At 42.8% G+C, this 18,209-nt stretch overlaps 1 protein-coding gene across 1 annotated transcript; it reads left to right on the top strand.

Moving 5' to 3' along the window:
• The first annotated feature begins 630 nt into the window (after positions 1-630).
• LOC311222790 (uncharacterized protein) lies at positions 631-9,845 on the top strand. The gene is made up of 4 exons (XM_084307415.1): positions 631-756; positions 4,695-4,747; positions 7,499-7,673; positions 9,309-9,845. Exons 1-4 carry the CDS (start codon positions 633-635, stop codon positions 9,512-9,514), a joined length of 558 nt encoding a protein of 185 aa, XP_084163541.1. The 5' UTR covers positions 631-632; the 3' UTR covers positions 9,515-9,845.
• Positions 9,846-18,209: the final 8,364 nt, after the last annotated feature.

An 18,209-nucleotide genomic window follows, 5' to 3' on the forward strand; every position in this document is an offset into this window, starting at 1 on the left:
CACATCCCTGTCCCATACGGGCACGGTTGGTACGAAGGTGATGGTGACGTCTTGATGGAGCGCCGAGCGGATGCAGATAGGCTACATCATTTAATTATGATACATGTTTTATTAAAAAATGTATGACGAGTCATATACTATACTATAGTGTAGCCTGATCTTTATCTGCAACTGTGAAAAAAACAAACATTTGTTTTAAACAGAATGAATAGACGCATACAAAAAAAAAAGATTTTCATGGGGCGACAGTGGCTCGAGAGGTAGAGCAGTCGTCTGGCAATCCGGAGGTTCCCGGTTCGATTCCCGCTCCTCCCGGGCAGCGTGTCGATGTGTCCTTGAGCAAGACACTTAACCCCTAACTGCTCCCGATGAGCAGGTCGGCACCTTGCGTGGTCGCCTCCGCCGTCGGTGTGTGATGTGTGAGTGAACGGGTAAAAATGTGAGCAACAAATTGTAAAGCGCTTCGGATAAAGCGCTATATATATATATATATAAATTAATTTTATATATATATATATATATATATATATTTTTGTTCGAATGTGGCTTTAGAATTGGTACGCCAACGTAACGGACGGCTCCGCCCTGGTTGACCGCGTTGCCCCGTGCGCCCCCTCTGTCTGGCAGGCTACATGTACCCCGAGCCCGGAGGCCCCGTGTTCAGGAGAGGCCCACTGCCCCCGCCCCCCGGCCCCTACCCCCTGCTGGGCCCCCTCCATCCCAGGGGACCCCCCCTGCACCCCGCAGACATGGCTGGTGAGTAGACAGCTGGTTACTAGTCCGTCCGTCCGTCTGAGAGTTGTTCCTTCCTGATGGCTTGTCGTACAGAACTTGTAAGTCGCTTTGGATAAAAGCGTTTCAGCTAAATGACTAAATGTGAATGTTTCTGTTTATCTGTCCGTCTCCCTCTGTCTGTTTGTCTCTCTCTCCGTCTCTCTCTCCATCTCTCTCTGTCTATCTCCATCTCTCTCTGTCTATCTCCATCTCTCTCTCTCCATCTCTCTCCATCTCTCTCTGTCTCTCTCCATCTCTCTCTTTCTCTCTGTCTTTGTTTCTGTGTCTCTGTCTCTTTCTCTCTCTGTCTCTCTTTCTCTCTCTCTGTCTCTCTTTCTCTCTCTGTATTTCTGTCTGTCTCTCTCTCTCCCTCTCTCCCTCTCTGTCTCTCTCTCTATCCTTGTCTCTCTCCCTCTCTGTCTCTCTCCCTCTCTGTCTCTCTCCCTCTCTGTCTCTCTCCCTGTCTCTCTCTCTCTCTCTCTCTCTGTCTCTCTCTCTCCTCTCGCTCTCTCTCTCTCTCTCTCTCTCTCTCCCTCCCTCCACCCTCTTTTGCACATGCACTGGACTCCTGAACTTAACTGCACAATGCACATTAATCGGAACACATAAGTACGGAATCTACCCTCCCAGCTCCTAAGTCCTAAGTCCGCGTATTGAGCAACTGAGCCCATGTGGGAATACAAGCTGGTCATTGTTCGCAGAATTCACACAGCGAGCAAGTGGGCGTATTGATTATTATAGACTAACCATGTTGATTATTATAGACTAACCATGTTGATTAATATAGACTAACCATGTTGATTAATATAGACTAACCATGTTGATTAATATAGACTAACCATGTTGATTAATATAGACTAACCATGTTGATTATTATAGACTAACCATGTTGATTAATATAGACTAACATGTTGATTAATATAGACTAACCATGTTGATTAATATAGACTAACCATGTTGATTATTATAGACTAACATGTTGATTATTATAGACTAACATGTTGATTAATATAGACTAACATGTTGATTAATATAGACTAACCATGTTGATTAATATAGACTAACATGTTGATTAATATAGACTAACCATGTTGATTAATATAGACTAACCATGTTGATTATTATAGACTAACCATGTTGATTATTATAGACTAACATGTTGATTAATATAGACTAACATGTTGATAGACTAACATGTTGATTAATATAGACTAACCATGTTTCTTATTTCTTTATTTCTTTATTTCAGATCCCCATTAGTCACTGCCTCAGCAGCGACTATTCTTCCTGGGGTCTGGATCCAAACATATAAAATTAAACAAGAATAATCAATAAACAACATAAAAACAAAACAAATATCAATAAAACACCAATAAAATATACAAACAATTATAGAACATTAAACCAATTAAAATCAGACATACAACCAAATATGTATGCCAAATTTTCTAATATAGAACAAAAACAAATATCAATAAAACAACAAATATCAATAAAACAACAAAGACAACAAAGACAACAATAACAAATATCAATAAAACAACAAATATCAATAAAACAACAAAGACATCTCAGAGCAAACTAAAATGTGCTCAAAAACAGCACAACATTCCATACACTCATACTCTAATACTCATAACCACTAGACAAACACATTCCAAAACAACACATAACCCAACACAAGAACCCATTCATTAGACACAGATTAGACCGAACCAAAATCAACCTCTTTCTGCATTACAGCCACTCGTAGTCTCCTCTTGAATCCCACCTTACTGGTAATTGAAACCAAATATTGTGGAAGTCTATTCCAGTAGGACATTGCCCTGTACATTACAGTTTTCTTTAAGGCTTCAGTTCTGGGTCTCGGCAGGGCGAACCGACCCTTCAAGGCTTGTCTAGTGCCATAGCCATGACCATCACTAATAAGCACCAGCTGCAAAAAGAGGCACACAGGTTTATGCAAAGTATAAATATTTCTCATAAACAAAATAAGACTACACACTAGTCTCTCATTGACTCTCATCCATGACAGTTCTTTGTGCATTTTCTCAACACTGTTTCTAATTGAGCTATGCAATGCAAGTCTTGCAGCTCTATTTTGAGTAAGCTGTATTTTATTTAAATCTTGTTTGGATGCATTTGACCAGATTGCTGGACAGTAGTCCAGATGTGACAAAACTAGTGATTGTATGACTTGCTTGGTAGCTGTGTCTGTTAAAAAATAGGCATTCCGTCTAATAATTGAAATACTTCTGCTCATTTTTGTTACAATATTGTTAATGTGAGTTGACCAAGAGAGTGTTTCATCTATTATAACTCCAAGCAATCTGGCCTCCTTAACTTGCTCAATATCTGCACCCTGCAAAGAAATATTTAATCTGTGATTCTCTCTCTGAGCATGCTTTGAACAAATAATTAGACATTTTGTTTTGGATGCATTTAGTTTCAGCTTATTTACCGTGACCCATTCAGAAATCTGCATTAACTCGCTTTGAAGAAGACTGCTGAGGTCTTTGGCATTGCTTGCCGAAGCATATATTGTAGTGTCATCTGCATAAATGGAACTGCTTGCATTTCTTAAACTTTGTGGCATATCATTTACAAATATTGAATATAATAATGGTCCAAGGCAACTTCCTTGAGGAATGCCACATTGTAGCGTTTTAAAGCTTGATAAAGTTCCATTAAACAGGACACATTGTTGTCTCATGAATAAATAACTTTTCATCCAGTTAGTAGCTGAGTGTTTGAAACCATAATCAGCTAGTTTTGTAAGCAGCAGTTCATGATCAATGAGATCAAAAGCTGCGCTAAAATCTAACAGTACTGTACCAACTAATAATTTACAGTCAATATTTCTTAGCCAATCATCAGCCAATTGTGTAAGTGCTGTGCATGTTGAATAGCCTGGTTTGTAAGCATGTTGAAAGTCAGAATTTATGTTATTAAGGGAGAAATAATTTTGAATTTGTTTGAATGCAATTCTTTCCATAAGTATACCTAAAACAGGTAAAATACTGATTGGCCTACTATTTGGTCCAGTGAATGATTCTTTTCTATTTTTTGGTAGAGGAGTGACCTTAGCTACCTTCCATATTTGCGGATAAATTCCTTCCTTAAGACTCAAATTGAATATATGACATATCGGACCAGCAATGTTGATTAATATAGACTAACCATGTTGATTAATATAGACTAACATGTTGATTAATATAGACTAACCATGTTGATTAATATAGACTAACCATGTTGATTATTATAGACTAACCATGTTGATTATTATAGACTAACATGTTGATTAATATAGACTAACATGTTGATTAATATAGACTAACATGTTGATTAATATAGACTAACATGTTGATTAATATAGACTAACCATGTTGATTAATATAGACTAACATGTTGATTAATATAGACTAACCATGTTCTACACAAAGATATTTTATATATTTAATTGTGCTACTGCCCATGTGGATTAAATACATTAAAGTCCTGGTAACAGAGGCTGGAGGAACAGATCAGGGTCAGTAAGGGTTAATAAATGAAGGTAACAGAGGAACAGATCAGGGTCAGTAAGGGTTAATAAATGAAGGTAACAGAGGAACAGATCAGGGTCAGTAAGGGTTAACAGATCAGGGTCAGTAAGGGTTAACAGATCAGGGTCAGTAAGGGTTAACAGATCAGGGTCAGTAAGGGTTAACAGATCAGGGTCAGTAAGGGTTAATAAATGAAGGTAACAGAGGAACAGATCAGGGTCAGTAAGGGTTAACAGATCAGGGTCAGTAAGGGTTAACAGATCAGGGTCAGTAAGGGTTAACAGATCAGGGTCAGTAAGGGTTAACAGTTTAATGAACAACTCTGAACTGTGTGTTAAAGTGTTTTAATGACTCAGACGTGTTCTGTTTGTCCTACAGAGCCGCCATACCTAGGAAACAGTCTGGGGCCTGGAGAACACCCACACAGAGAGGTGAGGGTCTTATAGAACCTGGAGAACACCCACACAGAGAGGTGAGGGTCTTATAGAACCTGGAGAACACCCACACAGAGAGGTGAGGGTCTTATAGAACCTGGAGAACACCCACACAGAGAGGTGAGGGTCTTATAGAACCTGGAGAACACCCACACAGAGAGGTGAGGGTCTTATAGAACCTGGAGAACACCCACACAGAGAGGTGAGGGGCGCGTGTCTTATAGAACCTGGAGAACACCCACACAGAGAGGTGAGGGTCTTATAGAACCTGGAGAACACCCACACAGAGAGGTGAGGGTCTTATAGAACCTGGAGAACACCCACACAGAGAGGTGAGGGTCTTATAGAACCTGGAGAACACCCACACAGAGAGGTGAGGGTCTTATAGAACCTGGAGAACACCCACACAGAGAGGTGAGGGGCGCGTGTCTTATAGAACCTGGAGAACACCCACACAGAGAGGTGAGGGTCTTATAGAACCTGGAGAACACCCACACAGAGAGGTGAGGGTCTTATAGAACCTGGAGAACACCCACACAGAGAGGTGAGGGGCTTATAGAACCTGGAGAACACCCACACAGAGAGGTGAGGGGCTTATAGAACCTGGAGAACACCCACACAGAGAGGTGAGGGTCTTATAGAACCTGGAGAACACCCACACAGAGAGGTGAGGGTCTTATAGAACCTGGAGAACACCCACACAGAGAGGTGAGGGTCTTATAGAACCTGGAGAACACCCACACAGAGAGGTGAGGGTCTTATAGAACCTGGAGAACACCCACACAGAGAGGTGAGGGTCTTATAGAACCTGGAGAACACCCACACAGAGAGGTGAGGGTCTTATAGAACCTGGAGAACACCCACACAGAGGGGTGAGGGTCTTATAGAACCTGGAGAACACCCACACAGAGAGGTGAGGGGCGCGTGTCTTATAGAACCTGGAGAACACCCACACAGAGAGGTGAGGGGCGCGTGTCTTATAGAACCTGGAGAACACCCACACAGAGAGGTGAGGGGCGCATGTCTTATAGAACCTGGAGAACACCCACACAGAGAGGTGAGGGTCTTATAGAACCTGGAGAACACCCACACAGAGAGGTGAGGGTCTTATAGAACCTGGAGAACACCCACACAGAGAGGTGAGGGTCTTATAGAACCTGGAGAACACCCACACAGAGAGGTGAGGGTCTTATAGAACCTGGAGAACACCCACACAGAGAGGTGAGGGTCTTATAGAACCTGGAGAACACCCACACAGAGAGGTGAGGGTCTTATAGAACCTGGAGAACACCCACACAGAGAGGTGAGAGTCTTATAGAACCTGGAGAACACCCACACAGAGAGGTGAGGGTCTTATAGAACCTGGAGAACACCCACACAGAGAGGTGAGGGTCTTATAGAACCTGGAGAACACCCACACAGAGAGGTGAGGGGCGCGTGTCTTATAGAACCTGGAGAACACCCACACAGAGAGGTGAGGGTCTTATAGAACCTGGAGAACACCCACACAGAGAGGTGAGGGGCGCGTGTCTTATAGAACCTGGAGAACACCCACACAGAGAGGTGAGGGTCTTATAGAACCTGGAGAACACCCACACAGAGAGGTGAGGGTCTTATAGAACCTGGAGAACACCCACACAGAGAGGTGAGGGGCGCGTGTCTTATAGAACCTGGAGAACACCCACACAGAGAGGTGAGGGGCGCGTGTCTTATAGTGCATTCGACCTGAGCTAACGTTAGCTACCTAGCTATCGTTACTGTTTAAACAAAATTACCCAGTCAACTATTCACTTTTAGTAGGCATTGTCTAACGGTATCTAGCCGGCTAGCTACTGATAGCTCCTGATATCAATAAATGCTCCAGCAAGTCTAGTAGTCCATGTTGATACCTCTGTTAGCTCGCGTTAGCTGACGTTAGTTCACTGTTCAAAACTAAATGTCCCATTGAACTAAATAGTTCACTGAGGCGTTGTCTTAACGTCATCTAGCCGGCTAGCAGTAGCTACAGATAGCTCTTGATATCAATGTCTTATAACATTGATTCAATGCGTATTCGAGCTGAGGGCTTGCTGAATGTGATATGACCAAAGCACAGTAACGTTACCAATAGGGTCCAGCTGCAGCGCCGGAGAATCCTTGCTGGAGCTGGAGGCTACTAGAGTACACACAGACAGTGGAGCTGTTTGCAGATAGCGAGCATTTTGACTTGGTGGCGATGTCTCGCAGATAATACAAGTACAAGTCTAATTATATAATATATATATTTTATAAAAATAAAAAATAAATTATATAAAAACAAATTATTTATTTTTTATCAAAAACGATCGGTATCGGATCGGTATCGGCCGATATGGCTCACGACGATCGGTGATCGGTATCGGTGGCAAAAAACGTGATCGGGGCATCCCTAAAACTAACTGAGCATTCTTAAACAGATGACTCACACATCTATAAACAAAATACAATATGATGCTTGCACAATACAAAAACGTGCAAGCAATAATTTCCAAGGCACAGACAGAGCTGGAACAACAGGAGCTGCAGTGGAGAGCAGACCTCACGGCAAAACACCCTCTGGAGAATAAAATAGCTGACCTGGCCTGAATCAGCCAATAGCATCAAAGCTAGAACAAGCTAAAGAAAATGAGTGCAATACTCAAAACATCCACAAGAGGGAAAAACACAATGACCAAACCAAGTTTGAATAGAACATGAGTCTCTTTGTCTCTTGTTCTCTCTCTCTTCCAGATTGCTCCAGGGGACATGAGGATCCCTCCTGATTTTGATCACAGGATGGGACCCCCTCCTCTGGGACCTCCACTGCCTCCCATGGACGGCCCCTTCCCTCGCAGACCCCCCTACGGACCCCCGCCACCTGACTTCTACCCCACCAGGGCCCCAGGGGGTCCTCCCATGATGCCTAGTGAGTACTGGACACAGCTGACCCTTCAGGCCAGTCTGACCAAGGCTTCACAAGACGTTTAGTTTGACTAGCTAACCCCTCTACAAGACGTTTAGTTTGACTAGCTAACCCCTTCACAAGATGTTTAGTTTGACTAGCTAACCCTTTCACAAGACGTTTAGTTTGACTAGCTAACCTCTACAAGACGTTTAGTTTGACTAGCTAACCCCTCTACAAGACGTTTAGTTTGACTAGCTAACCCCTTCACAAGATGTTTAGTTTGACTAGCTAACCCCTTCACAAGACGTTAAGTTTGACTAGCTAACCTCTACAAGACATTTAGTTTGACTAGCTAACCTCTACAAGCGTTAAGTTTGACTAGCTAACCCCTTCACAAGACGTTTAGTTTTGACTAGCTAACCCCTTCACAAGTCGTTTAGTTTGACTAGCTAACCCCTTCACAAGACGTTTAGTTTGACTAGCTAACCCCTTCACAAGACATTTAGTTTGACTAGCTAACCCCTTCACAAGATGTTTAGTTTGACTAGCTAACCTCTACAAGACATTTAGTTTGACTAGCTAACCCCTTCACAAGACGTTTAGTTTGACTAGCTAACCTCTACAAGACGTTTAATTTGACTAGCTAACCTCTACAAGTCGTTTCGTTTGACTAGCTAACCTCTACAAGACGTTTAGTTTGACTAGCTAACCTCTACAAGACGTTTAGTTTGACTAGCTAACCTACAATATGTTTAGTTTGACTAGCTAACCTACAATATGTTTAGTTTGACTAGCTAACCTCTACAAGACGTTTAGTTTGACTAGCTAACCTCTACAAGACGTTTAGTTTGACTAGCTAACCTCTACAAGACGTTTAGTTTGACTAGCTAACCTCTACAAGATGTTTAGTTTGACTAGCTAACCCCTACAAGACGTTTAGTTTGACTAGCTAACCTACAATATGTTTAGTTTGACTAGCTAACCTCTACAAGACGTTTAGTTTGACTAGCTAACCTCTACAAGACGTTTAGTTTGACTAGCTAACCTCTACAAGACGTTTAGTTTGACTAGCTAACCTCTACAAGATGTTTAGTTTGACTAGCTAACCCCTACAAGACGTTTAGTTCCCATGATGCCTAGTGAGTACTGGACACAGCTGACCTGAAGGGTTGAGGACAGACTGACCTGACTAGCTAACTAAAAAAAATATGTTCTCATAATATCTCATCTCAAAAGGCCAACTGTGTTAATCTAACTCTCTCTCTCTTTCTCCTGTCTTCTCCTCTCTCTCTTCTCTTTCTCTCTCTCTTCTCTCTCTCTCTTCCCTTTCTCTCTTTCTCTGTCTCTCTCTCTCTCTCTCCATCTCTCTCTTCCCTTTCTCTCTCTGTCTCTCTCTCTGTCTGTCTCTCTCTCTCTCTCTCTCTCTCTCTTCCCCTTCTCTCTCTTTCTCTGTCTCTCTCTCTCTCTCTCCATCTATCTCTTCCCTTTCTCTCTCTCTGTCTCTCTCTCTGTCTCTCTCTCTCTCTTCTCTTTCTCTCTCTCTTCTCTCTCTTTCTCTCTCTCTCTCTCTCTCTCTCTCTCTCTCTCTCTCTCTCTCTCTCTCTCTCTCTCTCTCTCTCTCTCTCTCTCTCTCTCTCTCTCTCTCTCTCTCTCCAGTGCGTGGACCTCCAGGGATGTTCCCTCCTTCTTATTCTCTGGGCGCTCCTCCTCCTCATCTCTCCTCCTACCCCCCCGCCATGAGACCTCCCCCCCCCGATGGCTTCCTCCCTGCCCCGCACACCCGCCATCCTCAGCCCGTCCCCTCCCCTCCACAGAGCCAATCCCCCGATGAACACACCCCATCTCCTAATGATGTCATTTGACCCTGCTTCTCTGTTCGGCTGGTTTTTGTATTTGATAAGTGGGATAATGGATTTATTCACATTAATTTGGCCTATTTCATTATGGTGTTGCTATGGAAACAACACAGCTGAGAGAGAGGGTTAAACACCCCTTGTTATCATTGAAAACAGCATCTGTATTGAAGACACCGTTGTAACCTATTTCTTCATTTCAGTTCTAGTGAGTACAGAATCGATGTGAGAGCTTTCAGCAGTAACTAACCCCCAGTCAGTTTGACTAGCTAACCCCTTCACAAGACATTTAGTTTGACTAGCTAACCCCTTCACAAGACGTTTAGTTTGACTAGCTAACCCCTTCACAAGACGTTTAGTTTGACTAGCTAACCTCTACAAGACGTTTAGTTTGACTAGCTAACCCCTTCACAAGACATTTAGTTTGACTAGCTAACCCCTTCACAAGACGTTTAGTTTGACTAGCTAACCCCTTCACAAGACGTTTAGTTTGACTAGCTAACCTCTACAAGACGTTTAGTTAAACTAGCTAACCCCTTCACAAGACATTTAGTTTGACTAGCTAACCCCTTCACAAGACGTTTAGTTTGACTAGCTAACCCCTTCACAAGACATTTAGTTTGATTAGCTAAACCCTTCACAAGACGTTTAGTTTGACTAGCTAACCCCTTCACAAGACGTTTAGTTTGACTAGCTAACCTCTACAAGACGTTTAGTTTGACTAGCTAACCCCTTCACAAGACGTTTAGTTTGACTAGCTAACCCCTTCACAAGACGTTTAGTTTGACTAGCTAACCTCTACAAGACGTTTAGTTTGACTAGCTAACCTACAAGATGTTTAGTTTGACTAGCTAACCTCTACAAGACATTTAGTTTGACTAGCTAACCTCTACAAGACATTTAGTTTGATTAGCTAAACCCTTCACACCACATTTAGTTTGACTAGCTAACCCCTTCACAAGATGTTTAGTTTGACTAGCTAACCCCTTCACAAGATGTTTAGTTTGACTAGCTAACCCCTTCACAAGACGTTTAGTTTGACTAGCTAACCCCTACAAGACATTTAGTTTGATTAGCTAACCCCTTCACAAGACGTTTAGTTTGACTAGCTAACCCCTTCACAAGACGTTTAGTTTGACTAGCTAACCTCTACAAGACGTTTAGTTTGACTAGCTAACCCCTTCACAAGACGTTTAGTTTGACTAGCTAACCCCTTCACAAGACGTTTAGTTTGACTAGCTAACCCCTTCACAAGACGTTTAGTTTGACTAGCTAACCTCTACAAGACGTTTAGTTTGACTAGCTAACCCCTTCACAAGACGTTTAGTTTGACTAGCTAACCCCTTCACAAGATGTTTAGTTTGACTAGCTAACCTCTACAAGACATTTAGTTTGACTAGCTAACCTCTACAAGACGTTTAGTTTGACTAGCTAACCCCTTCACAAGACGTTTAGTTTGATTAGCTAACCCCTTCACAAGACGTTTAGTTTGACTAGCTAACCTACAAGATGTTTAGTTTGACTAGCTAACCTCTACAAGACATTTAGTTTGACTAGCTAACCTCTACAAGACATTTAGTTTGACTAGCTAACCCCTACAAGACATTTAGTTTGACTAGCTAACCCCTTCTCAAGACGTTTAGTTTGACTAGCTAACCCCTTCACAAGACGTTTAGTTTGACTAGCTAACCTCTACAAGACGTTTAGTTTGACTAGCTAACCCCTTCACAAGACGTTTAGTTTGACTAGCTAACCTCTACAAGACGTTTAGTTTGACTAGCTAACCCCTTCACAAGACGTTTAGTTTGACTAGCTAACCCCTTCACAAGACGTTTAGTTTGACTAGCTAACCCCTTCACAAGACGTTTAGTTTGACTAGCTAACCCCTTCACAAGACGTTTAGTTTGACTAGCTAACCCCTTCACAAGACGTTTAGTTTGACTAGCTAACCTCTACAAGACGTTTAGTTTGACTAGCTAACCTCTACAAGACATTTAGTTTGACCCCAGAGACCCCAGTGACCCCAGTGACCCCAGAGACCCCAGAGACCCCAGAGACCCCAGAGACCCCAGTGACCCCAGTGACCCCAGAGACCCCAGAGACCCCAGTGACCCCAGAGACCCCAGTGACCCCAGAGACCCCAGTGACCCCAGAGACCCCAGAGACCCCAGTGACCCCAGAGACCCCAGAGACCCCAGTGACCCCAGTGACCCCAGTGACCCCAGTGACCCCAGAGACCCCAGTGACCCCAGAGTGCGTACAGAGTCCATTATTGGTTCATACACAGTCATCCCGGTGGTGGTAAGCTGCAATTGCAGCCCTGAGGCAGACTCACGGAAGCGTGGCGAATAATCACCGCCTACGGCCCCTCCGACCATGCAGACACATTCATGACCGGTCCAGGGCCGTCTCTGCAGAGGGCAGCGCTCGCACAGGGCCTCTTCCGACAGGCCTCTCTCTTCCAACATGGAGGCCTGCCTCTCTCTTCCAACATGGAGGCCTGCCTCTCTCTTCCAACATGGAGGCCTGCCTCTCTCTTCCAACATGGAGGCCTGCCTCTCTCTTCCAACATGGAGGCCTGCCTCTCGCGCTGACACTCGTGTGCAGCAGGTGAAACAGTGGAAGAGTATAGCACTGTTCCACGGTGACTTTCTTTCAACCCTTTCACTGCCACACGCCGTCGGTTGTGTGATGGTAAAGGGTTAACCTTCTGTCGTGTGTGGCAGTGAAAGGGTTTTAACCGGCTGTTGTGTGTGTGGCAGTGAAAGGGTTAAAGCCCCAGTAATGAGACAATTTGTTAAATGTCTGTTTATATGTTTCTCATATTGTAACGACACGTAAGAACCGTGGTCTCTGCCGACATGGAGGAGAAATGGGTTCAAGACCCTGATGAAGATGTCGCTTCACTTTGTACCAAAGCCAGATCCCCCGTTAGTTTATACCAGCGGTTCTTAACCCGGGGGATGGGACCCCATAGTGGGTCACAACAAGATGATTTTTGGGGGCGAGGAACAGGGAGCTGCCCTTCAGACGCCTGGACACCCAGAACTAAATGTGATTTATTATTAAAAAAAAATTATTTTATAGATGAATAATAAAGATCTTTGTCAAAATGATCAACATCTCTTGTGTTTCTTTTTTTCGGATCAGTTGTGCCGTCTATAGAAATGATGTATTATTCTATTATATATATATAAATAAGTCTATACTTCTTCCTACTCCTTTTCGAACATGTAAATTGAGTTATGTTTTGCTTTTGTTTATTTATTTATTTTTTCATTTAATTTCTTGAGATCAATGATTTGTTTTGATTTTATATTTGTATTTATTTACATGTTTGAAAAAAAAATTCAAATATAAAAATAAATCAAATCAAATATGTGTAACCATAGGTGACCTGCTATAGTTATATTCTATTATTCTATATCTATGTAGCCATAGGTGACCTGCTATAGACAGTTCTATTCTATTATTCTATATCTATGTAACCATAGGTGACCTGCTATAGACAGTTCTATTCTATTATTCTATATCTATGTAACCATAGGTGACCTGCTATAGACAGTTCTATTCTATTATTCTATATCTATGTAACCATAGGTAAGCTGCTATAGACCGTTCTATTTTCATACAGAGTGAACAGAAACATCTTCCGTGACTGATTTTCATGCTTATAGTTCTCAGCAACATGACAGAGATTCTTCTGCATGTAAACTCTAATAACTTATGACATCACAATGACTCTTAAAGGGAAACAGACTCAAGTCATGAAGTACATTATCAGTCAAGTCATGAAGTACATTATCAGTCAAGTCATGAAGTACATTATCAGTCAAGTCATGAAGTACATTATCAGTCAAGTCATGAAGTACATTATCAGTCTCAAGTCATGAAGTACATTATCAGTCAAGTCATGAAGTACATTATCAGTCTCAAGTCATGAAGTACATTATCAGTCAAGTCATGAAGTACATTATCAGTCTCAAGTCATGAAGTACATTATCAGTCAAGTCATGAAGTACATTATCAGTCTCAAGTCATGAAGTACATTATCAGTCTCAAGTCATGAAGTACATTATCAGTCAAGTCATGAAGTACATTATCAGTCAAGTCATGAAGTACATTATCAGTCAAGTCATGAAGTACATTATCAGTCAAGTCATGAAGTACATTATCAGTCAAGTCATGAAGTACATTATCAGTCAAGTCATGAAGTACATTATCAGTCAAGTCATGAAGTACATTATCAGTCAAGTCATGAAGTACATTATCAGTCTCAAGTCATGAAGTACATTATCAGTCAAGTCATGAAGTACATTATCAGTCTCAAGTCATGAAGTACATTATCAGTCAAGTCATGAAGTACATTATCAGTCTCAAGTCATGAAGTACATTATCAGTCAAGTCATGAAGTACATTATCAGTCAAGTCATGAAGTACATTATCAGTCAAGTCATGAAGTACATTATCAGTCAAGTCATGAAGTACATTATCAGTCAAGTCATGAAGTACATTATCAGTCTCAAGTCATGAAGTACATTATCAGTCTCAAGTCATGAAGTACATTATCAGTCAAGTCATGAAGTACATTATCAGTCAAGTCATGAAGTACATTATCAGTCAAGTCATGAAGTACATTATCAGTCAAGTCATGAAGTACATTATCAGTCAAGTCATGAAGTACATTATCAGTCTCAAGTCATGAAGTACATTATCAGTCTCAAGTCATGAAGTACATTATCAGTCAAGTCATGAAGTACATTATCAGTCTCAAGTCATGAAGTACATTATCAGTCAAGTCATGAAGTACATTATGTAATGTATTCCCAAGTCAGATGATCTAATTTGGCTGAAAAAACAAGACTATGCTTAGTACAGATGGACCCAGAATAAAAATCTTTTTTCTTTTAAACAAGAATCAAATCTGTGATGTTCAGAAATCAGGGTTATCTATCTTTTATTACATGGCGTTTTAACATTCGCCTAAATGCTTGATTGTGATTGGTCAATAGCGCTCTGTTGCCCCTAGCAGCGGTCAATTATTTCTCGATAATTCACCGCTGCTAGGGGCAACGCGCAATAATGACCGCTGCTAGGGGCAACAGAGCGCTATTGACCAATCACAATCAAGCATATTGATCGCAGTCACGAAAGCTAAGCTTTACCATTATGCACTACAGCTGCACTACATCAGGTGCAATCAAGTCCACACACCTGCCGATGACAGAGGAGCCACAGAACAGCTGCGTCTGCATCTGATCTCGTCTTGTCGATGGTGTAAAATGAATTACGTATATTGTTAGTAAGTTAGCCCTGTAATAAGCGGGATAATGTATAGCTATACTCGGTCATTGTCGCAAAATAATTGACCTTAACTGCGTTTAACAGTCTCGTCAATTATTTAGTTTAGACAAGATAAGTATGAAATAAAATAACATAGTATAGCATGTAAATTAGAAGTAAAAAAATGAGGTCACAGTGTTCAATATAGACATATGTACAATGTTCGATGCAGAGTAGACGTAACTGAGTTACCATACAATATACAATACTGTGCAGTGTACTAATATACAATACTATATAGTGCAAGGCAGAAATAGGATGAGGTGCAATTTAGGTACAATTTACAGTAGGTGTACGAGTTGTAGTGCAAATCCTTTATCAATAAATATAAAGTGTGTTTGTGTGATCTAAAGTGTGGAGAGTGGGTGCTGCAGTGTGTTGTTTGTTTAAGTGAGTGTGTGCGTGTGGGTGTGTGTGCTGTGAGCATTTGATGGTTGTTGCATAGTGTTTATTGTTCGTTTAGCAACCTGATGGCCTGGGGATAGAAGCTTCTTCTGAGTCTTTCTGTGCTCGCCTTAACACTCCGGTATCGCTTGCCTGACCGCAGCAGTTCAAAGAGGCAGTTGTTCGGGTGGCTCGAGTCCTTAATAATTCTCTTAGCCTTCCCCTTGCACCGCTTGTTGTAAATGTTCTGGAGGGTGGGAAGCCCCCCTCCAATTGTGCGTTCGGCTGAACGTGTCACTCTTTGTAGTCTGCTACGGTCTTGTGCAGTGCTATTCCCAAACCAGGAGGTGATGTTGCCGGTCAGGATGCTCTCTATTGTACATGAGTAGAAGTTCCTAAGGATCTTCTGACTGACTTGGAACATCCTTAGGCGCCTGAGGAAGTAGAGGCGTTGTCGTGCCTTCTTCACAACACTGTCAATGTGTGTGGTCCATGTCAAGTCCTCGGATATGTGGGCTCCGAGGTACTTGAAACTGTTCACTCTCTCAACCGGTGCCCCGTCGATGCTGAGGGGGCTGTAGTCCTTGACCCCCGACCTCCTGAAGTCCACAATCATCTCCTTTGTTTTGCTGACGTTCAGGGAGAGGCAGTTCTCCTGACACCACTGTGACAGGTTCTCTACCTCTTCCAGTGTTGGGTCCTGTCCTTTTCACTATTTATATGAATGATCTTGTTTCTTCTTTGAATCGCTGTCATGTCCATCTGTATGCAGACGATACTAACGTGTTCTGTATCGCTGTCATGTCCATCTGTATGCAGACGATACTAACGTGTTCTGTATCGCTGTCATGTCCATCTGTATGCAGACGATACTAACGTGTTCTGTATCGCTGTCATGTCCATCTGTATGCAGACGATACTAACGTGTTCTGTATCGCTGTCATGTCCATCTGTATGCAGACGATACTAACGTGTTCTGTATCGCTGTCATGTCCATCAGTATGCAGACGATACTAACGTGTTCTGTATCGCTGTCATGTCCATCTGTATGCAACCCTGTTACGCTAACGCACAGTGGCTATGTCTACCACCTGTCTTCGGCGACGCTCGCCTAGTGGTACACTCAAAGTGTCTATAGCCGTTAGCTACAAGCTACTATACCGCGTACACTTCTAGTATAACCTGTGGTATTACTGAAGTTTCTGTCGTTCTCTGTTTCACTAGTCCAACACTCCACTATCGCCTGTATTTCTATAATAACCCGTTTTGTAGCAGAGTCTCTCTATCTCTCCCGCTTGCTCCCAACGGGGCTCTCCGAGAGCGCACGTCTGCTCACGTCCAAGTTCACCGTCGAAGAGGACTCCTCTCGCTTCCGCTCCCCAGGTAACCAGCGTCTTCCTCATCTCCTTTCTCCTCTGCTGCGCCTGCCACCACCGCCCCCTGCTGGCGACCACAATCTGGCAGGAAGAAGGATGATTTAGTTGCACGTTAATAATCTATATTGAAGCCGGAGGGATGAAAGAGAACCTCGCGTTATTTGTCCAGGCGAGATATCAAAGAGAAACACCGGTTATCATGTCTTTGTGCACACAGGGGAAGTAAAAGGTTACGTTAGCACTTCTGAATAATAGTAGAATATTCAGGATGCTACACTTAGTTTGTTTGTGTTCACACGGCTGTGTTAACAGCGGACCAAAACAAACGCACGCGCGAGCAAACTGTCACTCATTGGTCAGATTTTTTGGTGAGAACTAATTCGGCAGCGAAAAAGCCCGTTTTTAAGCAGAGCATCCCCCATGCACATGCGCAGATTGCCCACGGATTGTGATGCAACGCACACCCGCCCTGGACTGTTCCATCAGAACAATGAAACAATGATCCCACTAAATGACCAGACGCGTCTTATGGCGACATCTACAATGACCTCATTGAGTCTCCAGGTAGACTAATGTTTATATTTCAGTGCAGCGGTCTGTAGCCACTCACACTGGCCACCGAAGCTCCGCCCTCTGATGGAACAGTCCAGGGCGCGTGTGCGTTGCGTCATCATGCAGCGCCTATACAGTATGGCAAGTGAGTTGTGTCGGTTTGTTAAATCGATTGCATTCTCACAGTGTACGAGTCGCGTCGGGTTCGTTTGGAAGTGTGCCGAGACCACCCTCTCTAGGTGGTCTCGGCCCGCTTGTTTTGTTCCGCAACAGAATGTGATTGCTGTGTTCACATATGCCCAACTGAACCGAAATAGGGGGTAAACGCTCCAGGTTTCGGAACAACAGCTCCAAACGAGCTAGGAGTGAAAACGCCCATAGACTCCTTACCTTAGATCAGATGTTCTCCAAAAAGATTATTCCAATTCCTGATCGCCATTCCAAATATCGATCACGCTTATTGATTGATTATTGGCTGCTGTAAATATATATTCCAGGCTGATTTCCGTCCCGCGATCAGATCCCTCTTGAGCAGACTGCTCGCCAGCACAAGGAGCCAGTTGGCTCCACCTCTACAGATCTACAGATCCCAGGTCAGTCTAAACGACACAGGGATAGACGATAGGGGGCGCTTTTTCCAATCTGAGCTCCTGTAGGGGCTGGTGTACCAACGGGAGACTCGGTTGATGAAATATGAATTCAGATCGCTAATAAAAAAATAAAACGATATTTGTCGTCGTGGGCACTTAATGGGGGGGCTGATAAAACGAGATATGTCGTCCGTGGCACTGAAAGGGTTAAGGGGATGCAGACCAGAGAAAGACTTTCGTCTTGTTTACATCAGGGTCCCCCATTTTCAATTCATCATAACATATATGACACACACAGTACTGCTACATCTATACATTTATGACATACCAGATTTGCAAATACAGTACTGTTTGTGATACAAAAAGAGTAAAGAAAAGAGAGTATATACATTTGACGTAGAAACTGTACATTGGAGGAGGTTGGGTAGGTGGGGTGGGGTTGGGTGGGGGGGGGGACTG

The sequence above is a fragment of the Notolepis coatsorum genome (genome assembly GCF_963971535.1).
Source record: "Notolepis coatsorum genome assembly, chromosome: 2".
Lineage (NCBI taxonomy): Eukaryota > Metazoa > Chordata > Actinopteri > Aulopiformes > Paralepididae > Notolepis > Notolepis coatsorum.